We start from the raw sequence: 27810 nt of genomic DNA on the forward strand, positions 1-27810 counted from the left end.
CATCTGGGGCTGGAGGGAAGACCCAAACCACAAAGGACCAGGAGGCAACGGCTGAGACTGGGCCAGGCACTGAGATCATTAAGTGGAAAGGTCTGAAGATAAAATCGTGGAGAACATCCACAGATGGGGACAGGAAGTAGAAGGGATGACAACCAAGAACAAAAGGTGTAAGAGAAAGAGACCAAGGGGAGTGGAAGCAGGTGGCTGGGGGGGGGGGGTGTCAAATGATGCTGAGGCATCAAATAAGGTGAGGAGACCACACACACTGCCGTCAAGCGGGGGCTTCACTTACATAATTAACTGTCTGCCTTCCTCTACTTTCCCAGTGGAAGCTAGGTGGGTTTAACTCACAGCTTTTTAGGGAGGCCATGGTCGAGGGAGAATGAGGAATTTTGAGTGCCACAAATGAACTCAGAAAAAAATGCCACGGAAGCCTGGATACTTTGGCCATGCTCCTGCCAAATCCCAACATAAACCTCCAGGGATCTACCTCTCCGAGAACTGCAACTTGTGTCTGCCACAGATCAAAGGAATTAAAGAAAGAACAATGCTCTCGCCAGCAATCCCATGAGTGAGGTGCGGACAGAGCCTCACCGCAGCAGCACAGAGGCCATGTGTCTCATGGTAACCACACACTCCTACGCTATTGCTGGGGGATCAGCCCTCCCCCGCCAGCTGTGTGGGAGCGCTCCAAATACAGCCTGGCCACAGGCTGCAGCCCCGAGGTGGCAAAGAAGACGGATTTGATCATGTGAGGTCCCCTTTACTGAAAAAAAAAAAAAAATTATTGTACATAGAAAGGATTTAAACAACAAAACTGAGCGAGGTACCCCCACCAGTTGCTTGAAACATGAAGGTGTAACACTAATAAAATAAGATGCTCGACAATTAACTGATACCACCAGTCTCAGACCATGTTCAAGTAAAAGAATATCCGAACCAAGATCCAAGCTTCCAGACGGATACGCCTGCCTTGAAAGGAGGCACCCATACCTGGTTCCCTGACTCCAGTGAGTCAAAACTATAGCAGCTCTCCTCTGATGACAGGGTTTCCATGGGAACATCATCTTGGAAACCGACAAACTCTTCATCATCACTGGGGGCGTTAAAGATGTCAGCCACTTCTTTAGGGATCTGTTTGGATTGAAAAAAGGAGGATAATATCAGGGGCTGTTATAATCACTTAGGGAAATTTTGTAGAGGAGTAGGAATTACCATCTCATGACCTTATCAACCTGCCATGGTTGCTCACAAAACCCCAATAACCCTGAGCAAAATGTGCCTCAACTTGACACCTCATGGCAACCAGGGAAGGGGTGGAAGAGGATAAGAGTTTCTCTTTTTCAAATTCTAGAGATATATCCTATCTTACAAGGAGTGTTGAGGCCATGCCTAGATAAAAGCCATTTTTGATCTCTTGACAAAAAATAAGAAAATTTTCTCCTACAGTGGATCTGTCCTTTTTTTTTTTTTTTTTTTTTGTTGCGGTATGCAGGCCTCTCACTGTTGTAGCCTCTCCCATTGCAGAGCACAGGCTCCGGACGCGCAGGTTCAGCGGCCGTGGCTCACGGGCCCAGCCGCTCCGCGGCATGTGGGATCTTCCCAGAACCCGTGTCCCCTGCATCGGCAGGCGGACTCTCAACCACTGCACCACCAGGGAAGCCCTACAGTGGATCTGTCTTTAAATGTTATCCACGTTAAAAAAAAAAGTCCTTAAGACATCACTAAACTCTTAATTTCTACCTATAGTTATTTTTCTGTTCTTTGTCACATGAAAGTTCATACAATGAAATAAAGCTTTCCTTCTTTTCTGTATTCTGAATCAATCTTAGTTTCAAATTAATTCTATCAAACACTATTCCAGGCAATTATTGCCAGCGAGAACGTTGTCAGCACACTTAATCTAACAAATATGTATCTGCTGAGAGTTCATTTTTGTACGCTGACTACCTGTTTGTTCTTAACTGTTTAGAAAAAGTTCAAACACACAGAAAGGTGAAAGAATAGTGCAAACATTTGTAGATGCTTCACGTAGAGCCCCCCCATTTGCTTTTTTCTCTTTCAACAAATGTTAGGTTGAATCTCAGGCATTTGCTGATATTTGAATGTTTCCAACCTAGGAAAATAGTGATTTAAAATGCAGCAACCTAATCCATGTATGTTTCAAGTCATTTGCAGACACCATACAATTCACCCTAAAATACTTCCATACACTTCTAAGAAAAAGGACATTCTGCTGAAGAACCACATAACCATCATCATACCTAAAATAATATTAATTCAATAATATCATGTATTATGAATCCATATTCAGATGTCTGCATTGTACCCAAAATATCTTTCATAACTTTTTTTTTTTTTTTGCAGTACACGGGCCTCTCACTGTTGTGGCCTCTCCCATTGCGGAGCACAGGCTCCGGACGCGCAGGCTCAGCGGCCATGGCTCACGGGCCCAGCCGCTCCGCGGCATGTGGGATCCTCCTGGACCAGGGCACAAACCCGTGTCCCCTGCATCAGCAGGTGGACTCTCAACCACTGCGCCACCAGGGAAGCCCCTTTCATAACTTTTTAAGGGCAAAAAAGAATCATGTATTGTATTTGACTGTTTTTTTATGACATTATTTTTTGTTGCTTTTCATAACTGACATTTTGTAGACAACCCAAGAAAACTGCCTTGTAGAATGTCACACATTCTGAGCTTATGTGATTGTTTCCTGATAGACTCAGATATTATTGGCAACAATTCTATACAGATGACATGTACTTCTCAATGCATTGCATAAAGAGGCACAAAATGTCAAGCTATTCCCTATTAATTAGCAGTATTTTTAACTTAATTGTAAAACTTTCAAATACATTCCTAAGTAGATGGAATAGTATCATGAACACACATGTGGACACCCTAGCAATTACCTGTCCATGGCTAGCCTTGTTTCATCTGTATCCCAACCCAACTGCCCTCCTTCTAAATTATTTTAAAGCAATTGTAGACACAGTATCATTTCACCCTGTGTTACGAGCAAATATACAGTCTGTGTCCACAGTTACTATTATTTTTTTCAGCCCCCAGTGTATTTGTATCAAGATCCAAATAAGGCCCATACATTGGTCAATACGTCTCAAGTCCTTTCTCACGTCACCTTCATATTTAACTTTCTTCTCACAACTGATTTTTTTTTTTTTTTTTGCGGTACGCGGGCCTCTCACTGTTGTGGCCTCTCCCGTTGCGGAGCACAGGCTCCGGACGCACAGGCTCAGCGGCCATGGCTCACGGGCCCAGCCACTCCGCAGCCTGTGGGATCTTCCCGGACCGGGGCACGAACGCGTGTCCCCTGCATCGGCAGGCGGACTCTCAACCACTGCGCCACCAGGGAAGCCCTCACAACTGATTTTTGAAGAAACTGGGTTATCTGACTGTACGGTTTGCCAGAGTCTGGAGGTTTGGTTTTTGATTTTTGCAGCCCCAAGATGGTATCTAGTAGACTCCTCTGTCCCTCTGGATTTCCTGTAATTTGGTACTTAAATCTAGAGTCTCAGACTCAAGTGTGCTTTTCTTCGGCCAGACTCCTTCGTGGGCAGTGCTGCGTTCCTGCTACACATCGCATGTAACATCTGGTTGTGTCTTTAGTGGTGATGCTGTTTGATCACCAAGTTAAAGTGAGATCTGCCAGATTTCTTCTTAGCAAAAGTATCTTTACCCCTTTGTGCTTGTTAAGTAATAACTAGGATGATATTTGAGATTCTATGACTATCCTTCTCCCTGATAGCATTTCACTCAACAGTTTCGGTATCCATTGATACCCCTCGCCTGAATCAATCACCACGTTAGCGGTTACAAAATGGTGATTTTCAAAAACTATTCCTCCTTCGTATGTTAGGTGGCATTCTCCTGTAATGTAATATTCTCTCTCTTCGGATCTATCCCTCTCTCTCCCTCTTTCCTTCTCTCCCCACTCTCCCTCCCAGGTAGTTTCATGGATTGTTTTAAGTTAATGTGTTTTAACCCATTACTCTGTCATCATTCTTTCTGATACTCAGATTGTCCCAAATTTGGCTACTGACAGCTCCTTCAAGCCAGCTTCTGTGTCCTTTTGACACAATCCTAATAGCCTCTGAGCACCTCCTTGTTTTCCGACACAACAGGCGTGCCAAGCTAGCCTTGTACTGGCCCCAGACCCCGAATGAGCCATTTCTCCAAGGAGCCCAGGCATTTGGAAATCAAACTCTGAGATCTAGGTGTGCTCCTCGCTAGTAAAGTATCATTGCTTTGCCTGGACAGAACAAAGGTGTTTTAAGTATCTTACATCTGAGTTCATTTTGACATCCTGAATTCAAACCCAACGAGACAGGATTCTTCATCTCCCTCAACGCCATGTTAGTATCTCCCTTCCCCGCAACGAAAACCCCAATTCCCAGTACTTCTCATACACCTACCCATTTGCTCTATCCACAGTACACACAAAACCATTTCAGACAACACACCAATACCACTACCAACACCACTGCCAACAACAATCACGCCCAAGATTCCTTTGGGGTTCTTGCTATCCTCCGAACACAGTCCTGCTAGGTACTAGATCTTTTCCCTGAGATAACCAGACCATGGTTGTCCTTGGAGATACAAAGATATTTTTTGTGTACTTCACATTTCATCATGGAGTATAAAAAAAAGATGCCCTCAAGGGTCGAGATTTTAATAAAATAATTTTTACTGCTACAGTAAGACATACTACGTGCAACACATTTTCTTTTAAAATTGGAGCACGGAGGTGAAGAATGAAATGACCACTAGTACAGTTTGATGCCACTGCCTTGATTCATGCTGAGGACAAGCAGTTTTCTCTGCCTTTGCTTTTGCACATCAGTGCAAATATCAACGCAGCAAAAAAATGCAAATAATGTCTTAACATTTCTTCCGGCCCCTCCTCCAATAATGTCTTAATATTATTATGACAATAACTTTGTCCTCATGGAACCCTGAAAGGGTTTCAGGGTTCCCTAGACCCCACTTTAAATAATGGCTACACTATTACACACAGAGTTGTGTATTCAGAAGTTACTTAAATTCTTTGGATTCTTTTTTTCTGTGCATTGAATTAATTTTACAGTCAGGTTCATTTGAGAGATCACTAATCCCTAATCTACTCATTTTTAGCACGATTTTAATGCTTCCTGTTTAAAAATGATTAAAAAGCTAGTGGTTCAACCAAAGGAAGTTTAACATTTGGTTTCTAGAGTACACAAATCCAGACACTGAATACAAGATTAATGATGTCAGAGAGTTAATTACAAACCATCTAATGAAATCACTTCAAGAGACAAACAGGCAGACATTTACAGAATTAGAGCTCCACTAACAATAGAAAAAATGCTGTAACATTTATGCTAAGAAGAAGCTCCTAAACAAAGCCTAAATCTGAGATGGTTCTTGGGAGAAAAATTTACCTCTTAAAGAAGGAAGAGTTTTAATTTAACAGTATTTGGCATGCTTGTCTTTTCAAAGACAACTTTCACTGTTGTTTAGCCAACAGAAACAACACACCAAGAAAATACTCTTACTGGAGAAACATAGGTGACATTTATGAAAGTGTAAGTACATTAGACTTTATATAACAATCATCGAGTTCAGTCCCTGAAGTGGCGCTTTTTGACTTACCACCATTCTATGAATCCAAAAACCCCACTGGCCCAGAAGCTTGTTTTAACATAAAGAATTAAAGAGGAAGAAGCACCCAACATAATGATCCACTGGAAGCAAATATAAGGAATGGAGAGGCTGTTGATATAAATCAATTGCTTCCACGGTCAACTGCATTAGCCCTGGGGCCACTGCAGTGAGCCTGTGTCTGCCTAATTCCTCCTCCTTACTTCTGTATCTGCTCCAGAGGTGCCAGTAGGGAGAGGCTGTAATTACCCATTAGGGACAAAAGGAAGCAATGAACTTTCAAAAAGGCAAAAACCACTACACATTCTTGGGGCATGCAGGGCTCTGTTTCTTGCTGCCCAACTTCAAAAGGCATTAAGAGAAGCATTTCAGACAGTCATAAGTCCCGGGATTTAGCAAAAGTCTCTGTAAAATATTCAAGTGTCTTCAATGCAACAAACTGTTTAACAGATGCACCAAAGAAGGCAAGATTTGCATGCGAGGGACGGAGTGGACCTGATAAAAGAGGATTCATAGGGACAGCCTTCTAACATGAGACAAGTTAAACAATGTATCAACACTTTAGGCCCAAGAATTTGTCACTTCCCTGTTTCATTCGGCAGTGATCCACTCTGTAGCTATGTAGTCTAGACAGACTACAACAGACATTTTTATGCAAAGCTTATGTTCCATTTGACTACAACGCCAACTGTAAGACCTACCAAAACAAACCAAAAAGAAAAAGCAAATACCTGAAAATAAAATATAAAATATTTCCAACCAGTGGATTATACTTACAGTAGTCAAGCTTGCACAATATTAGGATAAATGCAATCTAGCTAACCAGAAAGAAGTCAAGAAAATTCTCTTCTGCAAGTGAAAACACTTATTATTCATAACTATTTTTTTTTTACAATACACAGATTTCTTCCATTCCTTTCACACACACTGTATGTATCTATTCACTCTGTCCTTGCTGGGATAACAACGTGAGTATCATCAAAGGTCAAGTGGGGCCCAAGATGCAGTTCCTCCACCAGGACCCAGACACTAGAAAAGAGTCCTTGGCACCTAACACGGGCCTGGCCTAAAGCAGGTCATCAATAAATCTTTGTATGAAAATGACTACATGTGACCTTGTAGTCATTTTCTCAGGGAAGGTGTAGTTTCCTAGGAAAGGTGCACGGGGTCAAAAGGTACACTCTGTGACATTCCCATCCAAAAGGAATTAAAGATCTTCACCCAGAATTTCTGAGCATCTACATACAAAGTAGTCATATCCACAGCACCTCTTTCAGAAAGGATTGCAGATTTCACTTACAAGCCTTGCAAACTACCTTGGGGCTCATCTCGGGAACAAAGAACGCACATTCGACAGGCTTTGGGGCCAAGCAGGTGGGCAGTGAAGGCGGCAGCTCAGGGTAAGGCTACATTGGACAGTGCCGACATGAGTCCAGAAATGGCAGTCACTCCCGCACCCCAGCAGACCAAAGCTACAAAGGCACGGGGCTCAGTGTGCCCAACCTTGGACCTCCCCAGAGAAGTGAGGAATCTGAGTCTTGGTGAGGAATCTCCCAGTTATAAAATGTCAGCTTCTAATGTAAGGACCAAACATCTACAGGCTGGATCTCAAACTCGTTCAGGGAAGGCGCACAGAAGAACTCACGGTGCTAAGTGGAACACCAAAGAAATTTTAAAAGCTGTAATTTCAAACGTTACTGACGGTATATCTAACTACTGTCTGCTAGTGGTAGTACTGGACACTGAAGTGTTAATAAAATTAAAAGAAAAACTTTAAATTTAAAATAACCCTTCCCTTGTTCATGGTAGCACTATTCCCAAAAGCCACAAAGTAGAGGCAACCCAAGTGTCCATCGACAGATGAATGGCTAAACAAGATGTCATGAACACATACAATGGAATATTATTTACTCTTAAAAAGAAAGGGAATCCTACAAATATTGAATCATTACACTGGATGCCTTGAAACTAATACAGTGCTATAGGTCAATTACACCTCGATAAAAAAATTTTTTTAAAACAAAACAAAACCCACAACAGAGGCCTGAGATTCTGCATTTCTAACAAGCTCCCCATGCTCTGGCCTGCAGAACATGCTTTGTGCAAGGCCCAGCCCATTTTGTTCCTCTCTTATGAGATGTGACTCTTCCTACTTCATAATAGCAACTCATGTGTAGATCTTAACCTCCTTCCTACAGGCAGTTAATTCTCATGGCAGACTCCGGATCTCTTTGGCGTCTGTCTTTCTCACCCTGCCCCACTCCAGCACCAAGCATAGAGTCTTACATACTCAGAGGTCCTTAACAAATATGACTAACTGATAAGCAGCATCAACTAGTGTGGGGAAAAAAAAAAAGGGAAGAAAATTTAAAAAATTTTTTAATCAAAGGTTTTCTATATCTCAAGGATATCTAAATTCATTCTTTCTGAATTAAAAAATACCACCACCCAGCCAGAAGGAATACATTTATCATCTATTAGTTTATGAAAGAAAATAAATTTATTCAAAAGCTGATTTTGATAAAGCTTCAGGAAATGTTTCTTATTCCAGGAATACTAGTGTGTATTTCACCTGGAAACATGTTTCATTTAAAGCCCTAAGGAGCAGTACAAAAGAAATTCCTGTGCACTACTGCATTTTCCTCATTAAGTGTTCTGAAAGCAATTTTGATAGCAAGGATGGCAGAATTTGTAGGGCATACTATCTTGCATCTGTGTAAGGAGACCCTTTACACAAAGGAAAGCATTCCTTCAACCCACTACGAAGGGGGTTGTTTCATATCATTTTCTCCGTAAACAACATCATTTCCCTAAATCTCTTATGATTAAATTGGTTGGGTCATAAGAAATGCACATACCTTGCACCATTTACAAAAACTAACTCAAAATGGATCAGACCTAAATATAACACCTAAAACAATAACACTTCTAGAAGAAAACTGGAGAAAATCTTTGTAACCTTGGGTTATGCAAAGAATTCTTAGATAAAACACCAAGCACAATACAGATTTTTTAAATGTATAAATTAGACAATTAAAATCAAGAACTTCTACTCTTCAAAAAAGACTCTTAAGGGAATGAAAAACCAATAGACAAGAAGAAAATACCTGCACATCATTTATCTGATAAAAGACCTATAACCAGAATATATAAAAAACTCTCAAAAGCTCAACAATAAAAACAAATAACCCAATTAAAAACAGGCAAAAGAGGTGAGCAAATGCTTCACCAAAGATAAATGGATGGCAGGTGAGCACATGAAAAAATTTTCGACATCCACAGTCACTAGGGAAACACAAATTACAACTACGAGATATAACTATCTACCTAGCAGAATGGCTTTTAAAAACCCTGACAATACCAAGTGCTGACACGGATGTGGAGCAACTGGCCCTTTCATAAACTGCTAGTAGAAATGCAAAATGGTATAGCCACTGTGGAAAACAATTTGGCAGTTTCTTATAAAGTTAAACATACACTTAGCACATGATCAAGCAACCCTGCTCCTAGGTGTTACCCAAGTGAAATGAAAATTATGTTCCCACAAAACTTGCAATTAGCAGTTTTATTTCCAAACCTACAAACAATCCAAGTGAACTAGGGAATGGATAAAACAAACTGTGGAACATCGATACCACGTTATTTAACTCAGCAATAAAAGAAAAAATTACTGACAGACACAGCAACATGAATAAAGCTCATCACTATGCCAAGTGAAAAAGACTATACATTGTCTGATTATACTTACAAGATGTCTTGGAAAAGACAGAACTATAGAGAAAATAAATCAGGAGTCAAGATGGAAGAGGAGTAGGAGGACGTGGAGTTCATCTCTCCCCACAAATGCATCAAGAATACAACTTTAAATGGAACAATTCTCACAGAACACCAGCTGAACACTAGCAGAGGACCTTGGACACCTAAAAAGAAAGATCCCCACATAACCAGCTGCGGAAACTGCAAATTGACACCCCCGTGACCAGCTTTGTAAACTGTGCGCCTACAGAACATCTGAACAGACAGCGAGTGCTCCCGCAGCCAAGATGGGTCTAGCTTTAGCAGCTGTAGACTGTGTGGGCACATACACACAGGGGTTGGGCCAGACCAGAGTCTGGGCTGCTCCCACAGTGGGTCCAGATCCATGATCACTGCAATCCCGGGACCTGACTTCAGTGGATCTATGCTGGTGGCCTGGTGAAAACAACGTCTGAGAGACACCAGGGCCAACTGCTAGCATACCCATGGTTAAGGTGTGGCCAAGAGCAGTGCCAACAACAGTGTAATCTGAGAGCTCACACAACGGGTGAAAGGTGACACAACAGAGCACACCCACAGGTGAACAGCTCCAGAGGAGAAATACTCAGTAGCTCCCCTCCCAGTGGGAGTGCTCCAATCCCACCCACCTCACACTGCAGATCAGAAACACAACTAAGAAACAGATCTGGGGGCCTCTACTCCAACAACTAGGGAGCAGACCCCACCTCTGACAGGGCAGTGACAACCACAGAGCAAAGGGGAGGCCAGTGCAGGCCTAACCACCACAACATCAGTCACACCTCCTATCAAGGAGATAATGGCCAAAAAACAAACCCAAAACAATTAAGAAAAGGGCAACAGAAATACACATATTGATAATTACCTTAAATGTAAATGGACTAGATGCTCCAATCAAAAGGCATAGACTGGCTGAATGGATACAAACACAGACCCGTATATATGCTTTTACAAAAAAGACCCTCTTCAGACCTAGGGACACATACACACTTAAAGTGAGGGGATGTAAAAACATATTCCATGCAAATGGAAATCAAAAGCAAGCTGGAGTAGCAATACTCATATTAGACAAAATAGACTTTAAAATACAGACTAAGAGACAAGGAAGGACACTACATAGTGATCAAGGAATCAATACAAGAAAATATAACACTTGTAATTCATATATGCACCCAACATAAGAGCACCTCAGTATATAAAACAAACAATAACAGCCATAAAAGGAGAAACTAAGAGTAACACAATAATAGTGGGGGACTTTAACACCCAATTTCATCAATGGACAGACCATCCAGACAGAAAAATCAATAAGGAAACACAGGCCTTCAATGACACATTAGACCAGACGGACTTCATTGATATTTATAGACATTCCATCCAAAAACAGCAGAATACACATTCTTTTCAAGTGCACATGGAACATTCTCCAGGACTGATCACATGGTGGGCTACAAAGGGAGCCTTGGTAAATTTAAGAAAGTTTAAAGCATATCATCTTTTCTGACCACAATGCTATGAGATCAGAAATTAACCACAAGAAAAAAAAAACTGTAAAAAACACAAACACATGGTGGCTAAACAATGTTACTAAACAATCAATGGATCACTGAAGAAATCAAAGAGGAAATTTTTAAAATACCTAGAGACAAATACCAATCAAAACACCATGATTCAAAACGTATGGGACACAGCAAAAGCAGTTCTAAGCGTGAAGTTTATAGCAATACAATCTTACCTCAGGAAACAAGAAAAATCTCAAACAACCTAAACTTACACCTAGAGTAACCAGAGAAAGAACAAACAAAACCCAAAGTTAGTAGAAGGAAAGAAATCATAAAGATCAGAGCAGAAATAAATGAAACAAAGATGAAGAAAACAACAGAAAAGATCAATGAAACTAAAAGCTGGTTCTCTGAAAGGATAAACAAAATCAATAAACCTTTAGCCAGACTCATAAAGAAAAAAAGGGAGAGGGTTAAAATCAATAAAATTAGAAATGAAAAAGGAGAAGTTACAATTGACACCACAGAAATACAAAGGATCATAAGAGACTACTACAAGCAACTGTATACCAATACAACTGACAACCCAGTAAAAACAGACAATTTTTTAGAAAAGTACAATCTCATAAGACTGAACCAGAAGAACTAGAAAATATGAACAGACCAATCACAAGTAATGAAATTGAAACTGTGATTTAAAAACTCTCAACAAACAAAAGTCCAAGACCAGATGGCTTCACAGGCGAATTCTGTCTAACATTTAGAGAACAGTTAACACCTATCCTTCTGAAACTATTCCAGAAAGCTGAAGGAGAAGGAACACTCCCAAACTCATTCTATGAGGCCACCATCACCCCAATACCAAAACCAGACAAAGATACCACAAAAAGAAAATTACAGGCCAATATCACTGAAACATAGATGCAAAATTCCTCAACAAAATACCAGCAAACTGAATCCAACAACACATTAAAAGTATCATACACCACGATCAAGTGGGATTTATCCTAGGGATGCAAGGATTTTTCAATATCTGCAAATCAATCAGTGTGATACACCACATTAACAAACTGAAGAAAAAAAACCATATGATCATCTCAACAGATGCAGAAAAAGCTTTTGACAAAACTCAACACCGATTTACAATAAACTCTCCAGAAAGGGGGCATTGAGGGAGCATACCTCAACATAATAAAGCCCATATATGACAAACCTACAGTTAACATCATACTTAACAGTGAAAAGCTGAAGGCATTTCCTTTGAGATCAGGAACAAGACAAGGATGTCCACTCTCACCACTTTTATTCAACATAGTTTTGCAAGTCCTCCCATGGCAATGAGAGAAGAAAAAGAAATAAAAGGAATCCAAATTAGAAATGAAGTAAAACTGTCACTGTTTGCAGATGACATGATACTATACATAGAAAATCCTAAAGATGCTACCAGAAAACTACTAGAGCTCATCAATGAATTAGGTAAACGTGCAGGATACAAAATTAATACACAAAAATCTATTGCATTTCTACACACTAACAACAGATCAGAAAGAGAAATTCAAGAAACAATCCCATTTACCATCTCATTGAAAAGAATAAAATACCTAGGAATAAACCTACTTAAGGAGGCAAAAGACCTGTACTCCGAAATCTGTAAGATGCTGATGAGAGAAATCGACGATGACACAAACAGATGGAAAGATATACCATGTTCTTGGATTGGCAGAATCAATACTGTCAAAATGACTACACAACCGAAGGCAATCAACAGATTCAATGCAATCCCTATCAAATTACCAATGGCATTTTTCACAGAACCAGAACAAAAAAATTTTAACTTGTATGGAGACAAAAAAGACCCTGAACATCCAAAGCAATCTTGAGAAAGAAAAACGGAACTGGAGGAATGAGGCTCCCTGACTTCAGGCTATACTACGAAGCTACAGTCATCAAACCGACATGGTACTGGCAGAGAAACAGAAATACAGATCAACGGAACAGGACAGAAAGCCCAGAAATAAACCCACGCACCTACGGTCAATTAATCTTCAAAAAAAGTAGGCAAGAATATACAATGGAGAAAAGACAGTCTCTTCAGTAAGTGGTGCTGGGAATACTGGACAGCTACATGTAAAAGAATAAAATTAGAATATTCTTTAACACCATACACAAAAATAAACTCAAAATGGATTAAAGACCTTAATGTAAAACTGGATACTAATAAAACTCTGAGAGGAAAACATAGGCAGAACACTCTTTGACATAAACTGCAGCAATATTTTTTTGGATCCATCTGTTAGAGTAATGGAAATAAAAATAAAAATAAACAAATGGGACCTAACGAAACTTAAAAGCTTTTGCACAGCAAAGGGAATGATAAAAAAAAAAAAAAAAAAAACGAAAAGACAAACTATGGAATGGGAGAAAATATTTGCAAAGGATGCAATTGACAAGGGCTTAATCTCCAAAATATACAAACAGCTCTTACCACTCAACAACAAAAAAACAAACAATCCAACTGAAAAACAGGCAGAAGACCTTAACAGACATTTCTCCAAAGAAGACATACAGATAGCCAGTAGGCACATGAAAAGAGGCTCAACATCACTAATTATTAGAGGAATGCAAATCAAAACTACCATGAGGTACCACCTCACACTGGTCAGAATGACCATTATGAAAAACTCTACAAATAACAAATGCTGGAGAGGGTGTGGAGAAAAGGGAACCCTCCTACACTGCTGGTGGGAATATAAGTTGGTGCAGCCACTATGGGAAACAGTATGGAGGTTCCTTAAAAAACTAAAAATAGAATTACCATATGATCTGGCAATCCCACACCTGGGCATATACCTGGACAAAACTATAATTCAAAAAGATACATGCATCCCTATGTTCATAGCAGCACTATTCACAATAGCCAAAACATGGAAACAACCTAAATGTCCATCAACAGATGAACAGATAAAGAAAATATGATACACACATACAATGGAATATCACTCAGCCATAAAAAAGAATGAAATACTGCCATTTGCAGCAACATGAATGGACCCAGAGATTATCATACTAAGTGAAGTAAGTCAGAGAAAGACAAATAATCATATGATATTGCTTACATGTGGAATCTAAAAAGAAATGATACAAGTGAACTTATTCACAAAACAGAAACAGACTTACATACTTAGAAAACGAACTTACAGTTACCAAGGGGAAGGTTGGGGGCATAGACTGGGAGTCTGGGATTGACATGTACACTCTGCTATATTTAAAACTGGTAATCAACGAAGACCTACTGTATACCACAGGGAACTGTGCTCAATATTCTACAATGACCTAAATGGAAAAGAACTTGAAATACAATAGATACATATATATGTATAATTGAATCACTCTGCTGTACACCTTAAACTAACACAACATTGTGAATCAACTGTAATGCAATATAAAACAAAAATTTTTTAAAAGAAAAGAAACATTCACCTTCAGAATGGCAGGAACTTACATGGCGTTTATACTCACCTTCATCCGCCCCCTTCACAAGGCAACTTCTGGTCTGGAGGATGCTGAGCCTAGTTTCCAGTTCCCTTAAACTGGAGGGAGCAAAGCAGACACTGACTGCAACATTCTAACCAGTCAAGGGTTAGAAGGCTGCCTGATGGTCCCTGTCTCACCTAACTCAGTCTCAGGTGAGGAAAAGCTCCAGCCATTGCTCACAAAAGCTGCGGGGGACTACAGACCTGCAGATGCCTGGGATGAGAGTTTATGCATGGAGAAATACAACAGTCCATCTAAAACTCCAAGGAGAAGGTTGGGTAAAACTTCTTGGGAAATTAAGACATTCAAAAGAAGCTGTGTATATGGGAGAAGTGAGAAAGCCACACACAGGCCCAACAGATACATTCTCAAAAAAGATGTGAGAAAACCTTACGCTTCTGGACTCGGAGCATGGCCAGCCAATCACTGAATGGTTTTCCTGGCATACAGCCAGTCTTCAAACACTGGAAAAGGTGGCAGTTTCTCAAATACCCAACTTTTGACAAAGAGCAAAGGCATACAAAGAAACAAAATTGAAAGGAACAAAATAATAGGTAGAAACAGATGTCCCTAAGGAAGCACAGACTGGGGACTCACTAGACAAAGGCAACTGCCTTAAATATGCTCAAAGAGCAAAGAGAAAACACAAAGAGCTAGGGTAAATCAAGAAAATGATTTATAAGCAAAAGGATGATATCAATAAAGAGACATACATTATAAAAAGGAAAAGAAACAGAAATTTTGGAGAAAATGTAATAACTAAATTGAACATTTCCCTAGAGGAGTACAAAATCAGATTGATGATGAGGCAGAAGAATCAGAGATATGACAAAATAATGGCAAAAAAATTCCCCAAATTTGATGAAAAACATGAATTATAGAAATGCCAAGGAGGATAAACCCAAGAGATCCACACTGAGGCACATTTTAATCAAACTGCTGAAAGAAAAGAGAATGTTGAAAGCAGCAAGAGAAAAGCAACGCCTAACAACAGGGATCCTCAATGAGATTACCAACTAATTGCTCAGCAGAAACTTTGGAGGGCAGAAGGCAGTGGAATGACATATTCAAGGTGCTGGAAGTAAAAACTGTCAACCAAGAATTCAGTATCTGGAAAACTGTCCTTCAAAAATAAGGTGGAAATTAAGACATTACCAGATAAACAAAAACTGAGAGACTTCATTACTACTAGACCTGCCCACAAGAAATCCTAAAGGCAGTCCTTCAGGTTGAAATGAAAGGACAGTAACTCAAAGCCATACAAAATACAAAGCTTTCAGGTAAAGGTAAATACATAAACAAATATAAAACCCAGTATCATTGTAAATTTGTTTTATAACTCCACTTTTTATTTTCTATAAAATTAAAAAAACACGAATCTATGTTCATGGCTGCACAATGCATAAAGATGTCATTTGTGACAACAACAAAGGGGGGAGACAGAGCTGTATAGGAATAGAGCTTTTGTATGCCACTGAGGTTAAATTGGTATCATTCAAATTAGATTGTTTTAATTTTAGAATGTTATAGGTAACTCCCATGGTAACCACAAAGAAAATATCTACAGAATACACACAAGAGGAAATGAGAAAAGAATCAAAACATGTCACTACAAAGAAATCAACAAAACACAAACACAGGCAGTAATTCAAGAAATGAGGGTCAAGAAAGCCAAAAGACATACACAGAAAACAAAAAACAAAAGGGTAAAAGTCAAGTCCTTCTCCATCAGTAATCACTTTAAATACAAATGGATTAAACTCTACAATCAAAAGATATAGATTGGCAGAACGTATTAAATAACAGGATCCAACCATATGCTGTCTACAAGAGGTTTACTTCAGATCTAAAAACAAACAGGTTGAAAGTGAAAGAAGGGAAAAAGATATCCAATGCAAGTAATAACCCAAAGAGAGATCAATACTAATATCAAAATAGATAAGTAAAACTAATAATAGTAAAATTAATAATAAGAGACAAAGAACATTACATATTGATAAAAGGGTCAACTCATCAAGAAGATACAATTATAAATATGTACGAACCAAACATCACAGCTTTAAAATACATGAAGAAAACATGGACATAATTGAAAGAAATAGTTCTACAATAATAGTTGGAGATCTCAATACCCTACTTTCAATAATGTATAGAAACCCAGAGAGAAGATCAATAAGGAAAAAGGAATTGAACCTTATAAACCAACTAGAACAGACATATATAGAACATTCCAACAGCAGAATATACATTTTCCTCAAGAGCACATGGAAAAGTCCCCAAGACAGACCATATGTGACACCACAAAACGAATATAAATTTAAAAGATTAAGATCATACAAACTATCTTTCCAATCATAATAAACCTAGAAATCAATAACAGAAGAAAAACTAGATAATTCACAAATAAGTGGAAATTAAACAACACTCTTTAGCAACCAGTTGGTCAAAGAAGAAAACACAAGGGAAATTAGAAAATACTTTCAAACAAACGAAAGCAAAAGCAAAATATACCAAAACTTATGGGATGCAGAGAAAGCAATGCTAAGAAGGAAATTTATAGCTATAAACATTTATATTAAAAAAGAAGCAAAGTTTGTTGCTTAATATAAAAAACCAACAAACTAATTTTATACCACAAGGAACTAGAAAAAGTACAGCTAATAAACCCAAAGGTAGCAGAAGGAAGGAAACAAAGATTACAGCAGAGATAAAGAATAAAAAACCAATAGAGAAAAATCAGTAAAACCAAAAGTTGGTTCTATGACAGTAACAAAATTGACAAACTTTTAGGTAGATTGACTAAGAGAAAAAAAGACAGAAGATCCAAATTATTGAAATAAAGCGGGTTCATTACTATCAATTGTGCAAAAATAAAAAGGATAATAAAAGAGTACTATGAACAATTATAGGTCAACAAATTGGGCTAGCTAGATAAAATGGGTAAATTCCTAAAAACACACAACCTTCCAAGACTGATTCCTGAGGAACAGAAAACCTAAAAAGACCTCTAACCAGTAAGGATTTGAATCAACAATGAAAAACCTCCCAACAAAGTGTATCTCAGGACCAGAATTCTGTTTAACATTTAAAGAAAAATTAACACAGACCCTTCTCAAACTCTTCAAAAAAACTGAAGAAGAGAGAATACCTCTTAACTCATTCTATGAGGCTGGGATTACCCTCACAGCAAAGCCAGACAAATAACCTACAAGAGAAGTACAAAGCAATATCCCTTATGATGCAAAAATCCTCAACAAAATACTAGCAAACCAAATTCAGCAGCACAGTAAAAGGACTATACAAGATGACCTAGTGGGATATACTTCTGCAATGCAGCATCATTCAACATATGAAAATTGATCAAAGTAATGTACTACATTAACCTGATGAAAGAAAAAAAAACTCAAATGATGCAGGAAAAGCATCTGACAAAATTCAAAACACTTTCATGCTTTTAAAAAAACTCAACAATCACCAACCCCACAACTAATATCATACTCAATGGTGAAAGACTGAAAGCTTTCCCCTAAGATCAGGAACAGGACAAGGACACCCAATTTCACCACTTCTATTCAACACAGCATTTGAAGTTCTAATCAGAGCAATTATACAACAAAAATAAAAGGCATCTGAATTGGAAAGAAGGCAGTAAAATTATCTATTGGCAGGTGACATGACCATCTATGTAGAAAATCCTAAAGAGTCCACAAAAACTGTTAGCACTAATTAACGAACTGAATACAAATCAGTAGCATTTCTATACGCTAACAATGAACAATCCGAAAAGGAAATTAAGAAAACAATTCCATTTATAAGAGCATCAAAAAAAAACCAACAACAAAAAACCCTTAGGAATTATCTTGGGCCATAAGGCTAAAGATTTATACACTGAAAACTATACAACATCACTAAATGAAATTACTGATGACATAAATAAATGGAAAGACATCACGTGTTCAGAGACTGGGAGACTTAATATTGTTTAGATGACAGTACTACCCAAAGCTATTTATATACCCAGTGCAATCCTCATCAGAATCACAGCTCTTCTTAAAATTCATGTGGAATCTCAAGGGGCCCTGAAAAATCAAAACAATCTTCAAAATGAAGAACTTCATTGGAGGACTCACACTTACTGATCTAAATATTTACTACAGGGCTTCCCTGGTGGCGCAGTGGTTGAGAGTCCGCCTGCCGATGCAGGGGACACGGGTTTGTGCCCCGGTCCGGGAAGATCCCACATGCCGCGGAGTGGCTGGGCCCATGAGCCATGGCCGCTGAGCCTGCGCGTCCGGAGCCTGTGCTCTGCAGCGGGAGAGGCCACAACAGTGAGAGGCCCACGTACCGCAAAAAAAAAAAAAAAAAAAAAAAAAAAAAATTTGCTACACTACCCCAAACAGTATGGTCGTAGCATAAAGACAGATAGTTATATCAGTGCAACAGAATAGAGAGCCCAGAAATAAACCCTTGACTAGATGGTGAAATGATTTTTGACTAGATGGTCAAATCATTTTTGACAAAGATGCCAAGACTGTTCAATGGGGAAAGGACAATCTTTTCAACAAATGATGCTGGAAAAACTGGATTCCACATGCAAAGAATGAAGTTGGATCCTCACCTTACACCATCTACAAAATACTCAGAATGCATCAAACATCTAAATGTAAGAGCTAAAACTATAAAAACTCTTTTCTTTCTTGGAAGAAAACATAGAAGGGAAAATTTATGACACTGGATTTAGCAATGATTACTTGGACATGACACCAAAGGCAGAGACAACAACAGGAAAAAAATAAATCGGACTTCATCAAAATTAAAAACTTTTCTGCACCAAAGGACACTACCAAGAGAATGAAAAAGGCAACCTAGAGAATGGGAGAAAATACTTGTAAATCATTTATATGAAAAAGGGTTAATATCCAGAATATGCAAAGAACTCATACAGCTGAACAACAGCAAAACAAACAATCCAATTTAAAAATGAACAAAGGACTTGAACAACAGTTCTCCAAATATATGCAGATGGCCAGAAAACAGCCGAAAAGATGCTCAACATCACTAATCTTTAGGGAAATGTAAATCAAAACCACAATGAGATATCACTTCACACCCATAAGGATGGTCATTATCAAAAAATTAGAAAATAAGTGTTGGTGAGTACGTGGAGAAACTGGAACATGCGTGCACTGTTAGTAGGAATGTAAAACGGTGCAGCCACTGTGGTAAACAATATGATAGGTCCCAAAAAATTTAAACACAGAGTTACCATACAATCCAACAATTCCACTTTTAGGTATACGCCCAAAAGTATGGAAAGCAGCGATTCAAACATATTTTATACCAATGTTTACAGCAGCATTATTAATGATAGCCAACAGGTAGAAACAGCCCAGATGTCCATGGATGGATGAATGGATGAACAAAATGTGGTGTGTGTGTGTGTGTGTGTGTGTGTGTATACATTTATATATATATATATATACACACATATATACACATACACACACACAATGGATTATTATTCAGCTTTCAAAAAGAATGAAATCTGATATATCTTTGAATACAGATAAATCTTGAAAACATTATGCTAAGTGAAAAACATCAGACATGAAAGGACAAATATTGTATGACTCCAGTTATAAGAGGTACTTAGAATAGTCAAATTCATAGAGACAGAAAGTAGAATGGTGGTTACTAGAGGCTGGGGGGAAGGAGGAACCAAGCACATTGTTTAACGGGAATGGAGTTTCAGTTCAGGATGACGAAAAAGCTCTGGATATGAATAGCAGTGATGGTTGTACAACAATGTGACTGTACTTAATGTCGCTGAATTATACACTTGAAAATGGTTAAAATAGTAAAATTTATGTTATGTACATTCTACCACAATAAGAAAAGCAGAAGAAAAAAAAAATCAATGCTATTTTTAAAAGAGAAAATATAAGTGGGAAGAAATTTATAGACGTGTCTGTGTCTAGGGTTTAGAATAGTTATTCAGAAGGGTAGCCAAGGAACAGAAGTTTTGGCAGAGGTCCTGGTAGGGAAGTGAGCCAAACCACTTGGAAAGTTCTGGGTAATTTCCTTTTCCAGAAAGGTCAGCAGACAGGAAATGTGAAGCCAATGTTAAGATTTCTTTGTACTCTAAAAGACTGATTATCCAACCAGACTAGTCTGCTCTATGTTTTTCAACAAGCTGCTATTGACATTTTGGTGGCTTCTTCCTGTAGGACTCTCCTGCCCCACCTGCCACAGGGCACTTAACATCCCTGAACTCTGAACCACTTAATAACAGGCATATTCCCCCCACCGCACAACGACAAGCCAAAAGAAGCCCACATATTTCTATTACCACCACGACCCCAGTTCACTCAGTTGACAACCAGAGTGAATCCAAATTGAAATACGTGTGCCTTTGCGTGTCTGTCAGGACAGGGCAGGTTATAAAGCAGCAGCAAACAACTCCAAGTCTGAACGGTCTACAGCAAGAAAGGCTTCCTTCTTGTTCATATGACAGGTTTGTCCCGGGCCAGCCCGATGAACCACTCCACACTGTCCTCACACAGGATCCAAGGTGACAGAACTTCCACCACCGGGAATACAGGCAGAGGCAGAAGCAGGGGGAGGGAGACGGGGTAGATGACGCACAGGCTTTAAAGAATTCCACCTGGACATGACACACAACACTTCTGCTCAAATGTCATCAGCCAGAGCACATCAAGTAGCTCTGCCTGTCTCAGGGGCCAGGAAAGTGCACTCCTCCCATTTACCCAGAAGGAAAAGAATAAGAATATTTGTACAGAGCTCTGACGGCTTCCAAACTATTACTGGAAAGCATCCTGCAAAGTAGAACACGCTATGTCAATGTTCATTATTCAAAGCAATTACAGAATACAATTGTACCAACATGTGCCGGGCACCATGCTAAGGGATCCGATGAGCAATGAGTCATAACGGTGGGGTGACACACTCTATAGTCAATTTCAATGTGGTGCGATAAATACAAACAGGGAGGTCAGCCCAGGAGGGCACCTGACCCAGACATTTGGCGATGGTCAGGAAGAATTCTAAGAGCCTCGAGGTCGGCCACGTCCACACAGCTGTGGGACAAAGTCAGCCTAGAGGACTTGCAGGAAATTCACAGGTGGAAGCAGGAGTCTGGAGAACCTCAAGGCAGAGGGAACATCATCTTTCAGGGGAGGCTAGTGTCCGTGTGCTCAATGCAGACAAGTACTGAACAGATCTTCACACTTTTGAGGGATGAGGGGGGAAACTCTTCATCCCACAGCCCAGCTCCGGAAGCCTTTATACAGGGGTCCTCTTGACACACTTCTGCCCTGCTAGTGGAAAACACGCCAAACGATCCCTGGGATGCTGGCCCGTGCAGGCTGCCAACACCACTTGGGCTCCTGGCTTTGTGCCACAGTGAATGTACACACTCCTAAGAGTGTATCCTTTCTCAGCTCCTAATTACAGTCAGGGAAGAGGATCCACTTGCTACCATAAAGGCCACGAGGACAACTAGATGCTCTTTTCAGTGAGTTTTTGAAGCTGTCAGTGTGGGAAAAGAGAATGAGGTGTTCTTTTGTCTTTGTTTTTCTTTTTAAGTCAGGTAAGGAAAGCCTTCTGTAAGAGGCCGTGGGCCGGATGAGACCCCATTGGCTTCAACTATTTTAATTTTTTTAAATCCCCCAATAAAAAATGCCTGGGACCAATTGTGAGAAAAAAACAGAGAATTAAGAATAAACAATGATTTTCAGCAGCACAGTATTGGCACAAAAACAGAAATATGGATCAGTGGAACAGAACAGAGAGCCCAGAAATAAACCCACACATCTATGGTCAATTAATCTTCAACAAAGGAGGAAAGAACATACAATGGAGAAAACACAGTCTCTTCAGCAATTGGTGCTGGGAAAGCTGGACAGCTACATGTAAATCAATGAAGTTAAAACACACCATCACACCACACACAAAAATAAACTCAAAATGGCGTAAAGACTTAAATATAAAACATGACAACATAAAACTCCTAGAAATGAAAATAGGCAAAACATTCTCTGCAAATCGTAGTAAAGTTTTCTTAACTCAGTCCCACAAAGTTATAGAAATAAAAGCAAAAATAAACAAATGGGGAGAGCTGAGGAGGAACCTTCAAGATGGCAGAGGAGTAAGACGTGGAGATCACCTTCCTCCCCACAAATACAACAGAAATACATCTACATGTGGAACAACTCCTACAGAACACCTACTGAACGCTGGCAGAAGACCTGATTTCCCAAAAGGCAAGAAACTCCCCACGTACCTGGGTAGGGCAAAAGAAAAAAAAGACAACAGAATAGGGACGGGACCTGCACCAGTGGGAGGGAGCTGTGAAGGAGGAAAAGTTTCCACACACTAGAAGCCCCTTTGCGGGCGGAGACTGCAGGTGGAAGGGGGGAAGCTTCGGAGCCACGGAGGAGAGCACAGCAACAGAGGTGCGGAGGGCAAAGCTGAGAGATCCCCACACAGAGGATCAGTGCCAACCAGCACTCACCAGCCTGAGAGGCTTCTCTGCTCACCCACCGGGGTGGGCGGGGGCTAGGAGCTGAGGCTTGGGCTTTGGAGGTCGGATCCCAGGGAGAGGACTGAGGTTGGCTGCGTGAACACAGCCTGAAGGGGGTTAGTGCACCACAGCTAGCCGGAAGGGAGTCCGGGAAAAGTCTAGACCTGCCTAAGAGGCAAGAGACCATTGTTTCAGGGTGTGCAAGGAGAAGGGGTTCAGAGCACCGCCTAAACGAGCTCCAGAGAGGGGCATGAGCCACGGCTCTCAGCGCAGACCCCAGAGACGGGCATGAGATGCTAAGGCTGCTGCTGCAGCCACCAAGAAGTCTGTGTGCGAGCACAGGTCACTCTCCACACGTCCCCTCCCGGGAGCCTGTGCAGCCCGCCACTGCCAGGGCACTGTGATCCAGGGACAACTTCCCCGGGAGAACGCACGGCGCGCCTCAGGCTGGTGCAACGTCACGCCGGCCTCTGCCGCCACAGGCTCACCCCGCACTCCGTACCCCTCCCTCCCTCCGGCCTGAGTGAGCCAGAGCCCCCGAATCAGCTGCTCCTTTAACCCCGTCCTGTCTGGGTGGGGAACAGACGCCCTCAGGCGACCTACAAGCAGAGGCTGGGCCAAATCCAAAGCTGAACCCCGGGAGCTGTGTGAACAAAGAAGAGAAAGAGAAATTCCTCCCAGCAGCCTCAGGAGCAGCGGATTAAATCTCCACAGTCAACTGGATGTACCTGCATCTGTGGAATACATGAATAGACAATGAATCATCCCAAAACTGAGGCGGTGGACTTTGGGAGCAACTGTAGACTTTGGGTTTGCTTTCTGCATCTAGTTTGCTTCTGGTTTTATGTTTACCTTAGTTTAGTATTTAGAGCTTATTATCAATGGTAGATTTGTTTATTGACTTGGTTGCTGCCTTCCTTTTTATTTTTAATATACATATATATTTTTTCTTCTTTTTCTCTTTTTCTGAGTGTGTATGTTTCTTTGTGTGTTTCTGTCTGTATAGCTTTGCTTTTACCATCTGTCCTAGGATTCTATCTGTCCTTTTTTTTTAGTATAGTTTTTAGTACTTGTTATCATTGGTGGATTTGCTTTTAGGTTTGGTTGCTCTCTTCTTTCTTTCTTTTTCTTTTTTTATTACTCTTTTACTTTTTTATTTTTAATAATACTTAAAAAGTTTTTATTTAAATAATTTGTTTATTTTATTTTATTTTTTCTCCCTTTTCTTCTGAGCCGTGTGGCTGACAGGGTCTTGCTGCTCCGGCCAGGTGTCAGGCCTGAGCCACTGAGGTGGGAGAGCTGAGTTCAGGACACTGGTCCACCAGAGACCTCCTGGCTCCATGTAATATCAAATGGCGAAAGCTCTCCCAGAGATTTCCATCTCAATGCTAAGACCCAGCCCCGCTGAACAACCAGCAAGCTACAGTGCTGGACATCCTATGCCAAACAACTACCAAGACAGGAACACAACCCTACACATTAGCGGAGAGACTGCCTAAAATCATAATAAGGTGACAGACACCCCAAAACACACCACCAGATGTGACCCTACCCACCAGAAAGACAAGATCCAGCCTCATCCACGAAAACACAGGCACCGGTCCCCTCCACCGGGAAGCCTACACAACCCAGTGAACCAAACTTAACCACTGGCAGCAGACACCAAAAACAACGGGAACTACGAACTTGCAGCCTGCAAAAAGCAGACCCCCAAACACAGTAAGTTAAGCAAAATGAGAAGACAGAAATATATAGCAGATGAAGGAACAAGGTAAAAACCCACCAGATCAAACAAATGAAGAGGAAACAGGCAGTCTACCTGAAAAAGAATTCAGAGTAATGATAGTAAATATGATCCAAAATCTTGGAAATAGAATGGAGAAAATACAAGAAATGTTTAACAAGGACCTAAAAGAACTAAAGAGCAAACACAAACAATGATGAACAACACAATAAAAGAAATGAAAGTTTCTCTAGAAGGAATCAATAGCAGAATAACTGAGGAAGAAGAATAGGTAAGTGACCTGAAAGATAAAATAGTGGAAATAACTACCACAAAGCAGAATAAAGGAAAAAGAATGAAAAGAATTGAGAACAGTCTCAGAGACCTCTGGGACAACATTGAACGCACCAAAATTCGAATTATAGGAGGTCCCAGAAGAAGAAAAAAAGAAAGGGACTGAGAAAATATTAGAAGAGATTATAGTTGAAACTTCCCTAATATGGGAAAGGAAATAAACAATCAAGTCCAGAAAGCGCAGAGAGTCCCATACAGGATAAATGCAAGGAGAAACACGCCAAGACACATATTAATCAAACTATCAAAAATTAAATACAAAGAAAAAATATTAAAAGCAGCAAGGAAAAAGCAGCAAATAACATAGAAGGGAATCCCCATAAGGTTAACAGCTGATCTTTCAGCAGAAACTCTGCAAGCCAGAAGGGAGTGGCAGGACATATTTAAAGTGATGAAAGGGAAAAATCTACAACCAAGATTACTCTACAGCAAGGACCTCAGTCAGATTCGACGGAGAAATTAAAACCTTTACAGACAAGCAAAAGCTGAGAGAATTCAGCACCACCAAACCAGCGTTACAACAAACGCTAAAGGAACTTCTCTAGGCAGGAAACACAAGAGAAGAAAAAGACCTACGATAACAAACACAAAGCAATTAAGAAAATGGTAATAGGAACATACATATCAATAACTACCTTAAATGTAAATGGATTAAATGTTCCAACTAAACAAACAATACAGACTGGCTGAATGGATACAACAAGACCTGCATATATGCTGTCTATGAGAGACCCATTTCAGACCTAGGGACACATACAGACTGAAAGTGAAGGGATGGAAAAAGATATTCCAGGCAAATGGAAATCAAAAGAAAGCTGGAGTAGCAATACTCATATCAGACAAAACAGACTTTAAAATAAAGACTATTACAAAAAACAAAGAAGGGCACTACACAATGATCAAGAGATCAATCAAAAAAGAAAATATAACAATTGTAAATATTTATGCACCCAACATAGGAGCACCTCAATACATAAGGCAAATGCTAACAGCCATAAAAGGGGAAATCGACAGTAACACGATCATAGTAGGGGACTTTAAGACCCCACTTTCACCAATGGACAGATCATCCAAAATGAAAATAAATAAGGAAACACAAGCTTTAAATGACACATTAAACAAGATGGACTTAATTGATACTTACAGGACATTCCATCCAAAAACAGAATACACTTTCTTCTCAAGTGTTCATGGAACATTCTCCAGGATAGATCAGATCATCTTGGGTCACAAATCAAGTCTTGGTAAATTTACGAAAACTGAAATCGTATCAAGTATCTTTTCCGACCATGATGCTATAAGACTAGGTACCAATTACAGGAAAAAAATCTGTAAAAAAAAAAAACACACGGCTACCAAATAACCAAGAAATCACTGAAGAAATCAAAGAGGAAATCAATAAATGCCTAAAACCAAATGACAATGAAAACACGATGACCCAAAACCTATGGATGCAGCAAAAGCAGTTCTAAGAGGGAACTTTATAGCAATACAAACAGCTACCAAATAACCAAGAAATCACTGAAGAAATCAGAGGAAATCAATAAATGCCTAAAACCAAATGACAATGAAAACACGATGACCCAAAACCTATGGATGCAGCAAAAGCAGTTCTAAGAGGGAACTTTATAGCAATATAATCCTACCTCAAGAAACATCTCAAATAAACAACCTAACCTTACACTTAAAGCAATCAGAGAAAGAAGAACAAAAAACCCCCCAAGTTATCAGAAGGAAAGAAATCATGAATATCAGATCAGAAATAAATGAAAAAGAAAAAAAACAGAATACACTTTCTTCTCAAGTGTTCATGGAACATTCTCCAGGATAGATCAGATCATCTTGGGTCACAAATCAAGTCTTGGTAAATTTACGAAAACTGAAATCGTATCAAGTATCTTTTCCGACCATGATGCTATAAGACTAGGTACCAATTACAGGAAAAAAATCTGTAAAAAATACAAACACACAGCTACCAAATAACCAAGAAATCACTGAAGAAATCAGAGGAAATCAATAAATGCCTAAAACCAAATGACAATGAAAACACGATGACCCAAAACCTATGGATGCAGCAAAAGCAGTTCTAAGAGGGAACTTTATAGCAATACAATCCTACCTCAAGAAACATCTCAAATAAACAACCTAACCTTACACTTAAAGCAATCAGAGAAAGAAGAACAAAAAACCCCCCAAGTTATCAGAAGGAAAGAAATCATGAATATCAGATCAGAAATAAATGAAAAAGGAATGAAGGAAACGATAGCAAAGATCAAAAAAACTAAAAGCTGGTTCTTTGAGAAGATAAACAAAATTGATAAACCATTAGCCAGACTCATCAAGAAAAAAGGGAGAAGACTGAAATCAATAGAATTAGAAATGAAAAAGGAGAAGTAACAACTGACACTGCAGAAATACAAAGGATCATGAGAGACTACTACAAGCAACCCTATGCCAATAAAATGGACAACCTGGAAGAAATGGACAAATTCTTATAAAAGCATATCCTTCTGAGACTGAAATAGGAAGAAATAGAAAATATGAACAGACCAACCACAAGCACTGAAATTGAGACTGTGATTAAAAATCTTCCAACAAACACAAGCCCAGGACCAGATGGCTTCACAGGTAAATTCTATCAAACATTTAGAGAAGAGCTAACACCTATCCTTCTCAAACTCTTCCAAAATATAGCAGAGGGAGGAACACTCCCAAA

The 27810-nt window shown here is 39.7% G+C and overlaps 1 protein-coding gene across 3 annotated transcripts in view; it reads right to left on the minus strand.

Annotated features, from left to right (window-relative positions):
• CDCA7L (cell division cycle associated 7 like) overlaps positions 1 to 27810 on the minus strand; it is a 55444-nt gene that overhangs the window by 13769 nt on the left and 13865 nt on the right. For all 3 annotated transcript variants that reach the window (XM_024738429.1, XM_024738431.1, XM_024738430.1), the window contains exon 2: positions 994 to 1134. In XM_024738429.1, the coding sequence (XP_024594197.1) occupies positions 994 to 1134 (141 nt within the window). The remainder of the gene's footprint in view (positions 1 to 993; positions 1135 to 27810) is intronic.

The sequence above is a fragment of the Neophocaena asiaeorientalis genome, unplaced genomic scaffold (genome assembly GCF_003031525.2).
Source record: "Neophocaena asiaeorientalis asiaeorientalis breed wild unplaced genomic scaffold, Neophocaena_asiaeorientalis_V1.1 scaffold89, whole genome shotgun sequence".
Taxonomy (NCBI): Eukaryota; Metazoa; Chordata; class Mammalia; order Artiodactyla; family Phocoenidae; genus Neophocaena; species Neophocaena asiaeorientalis.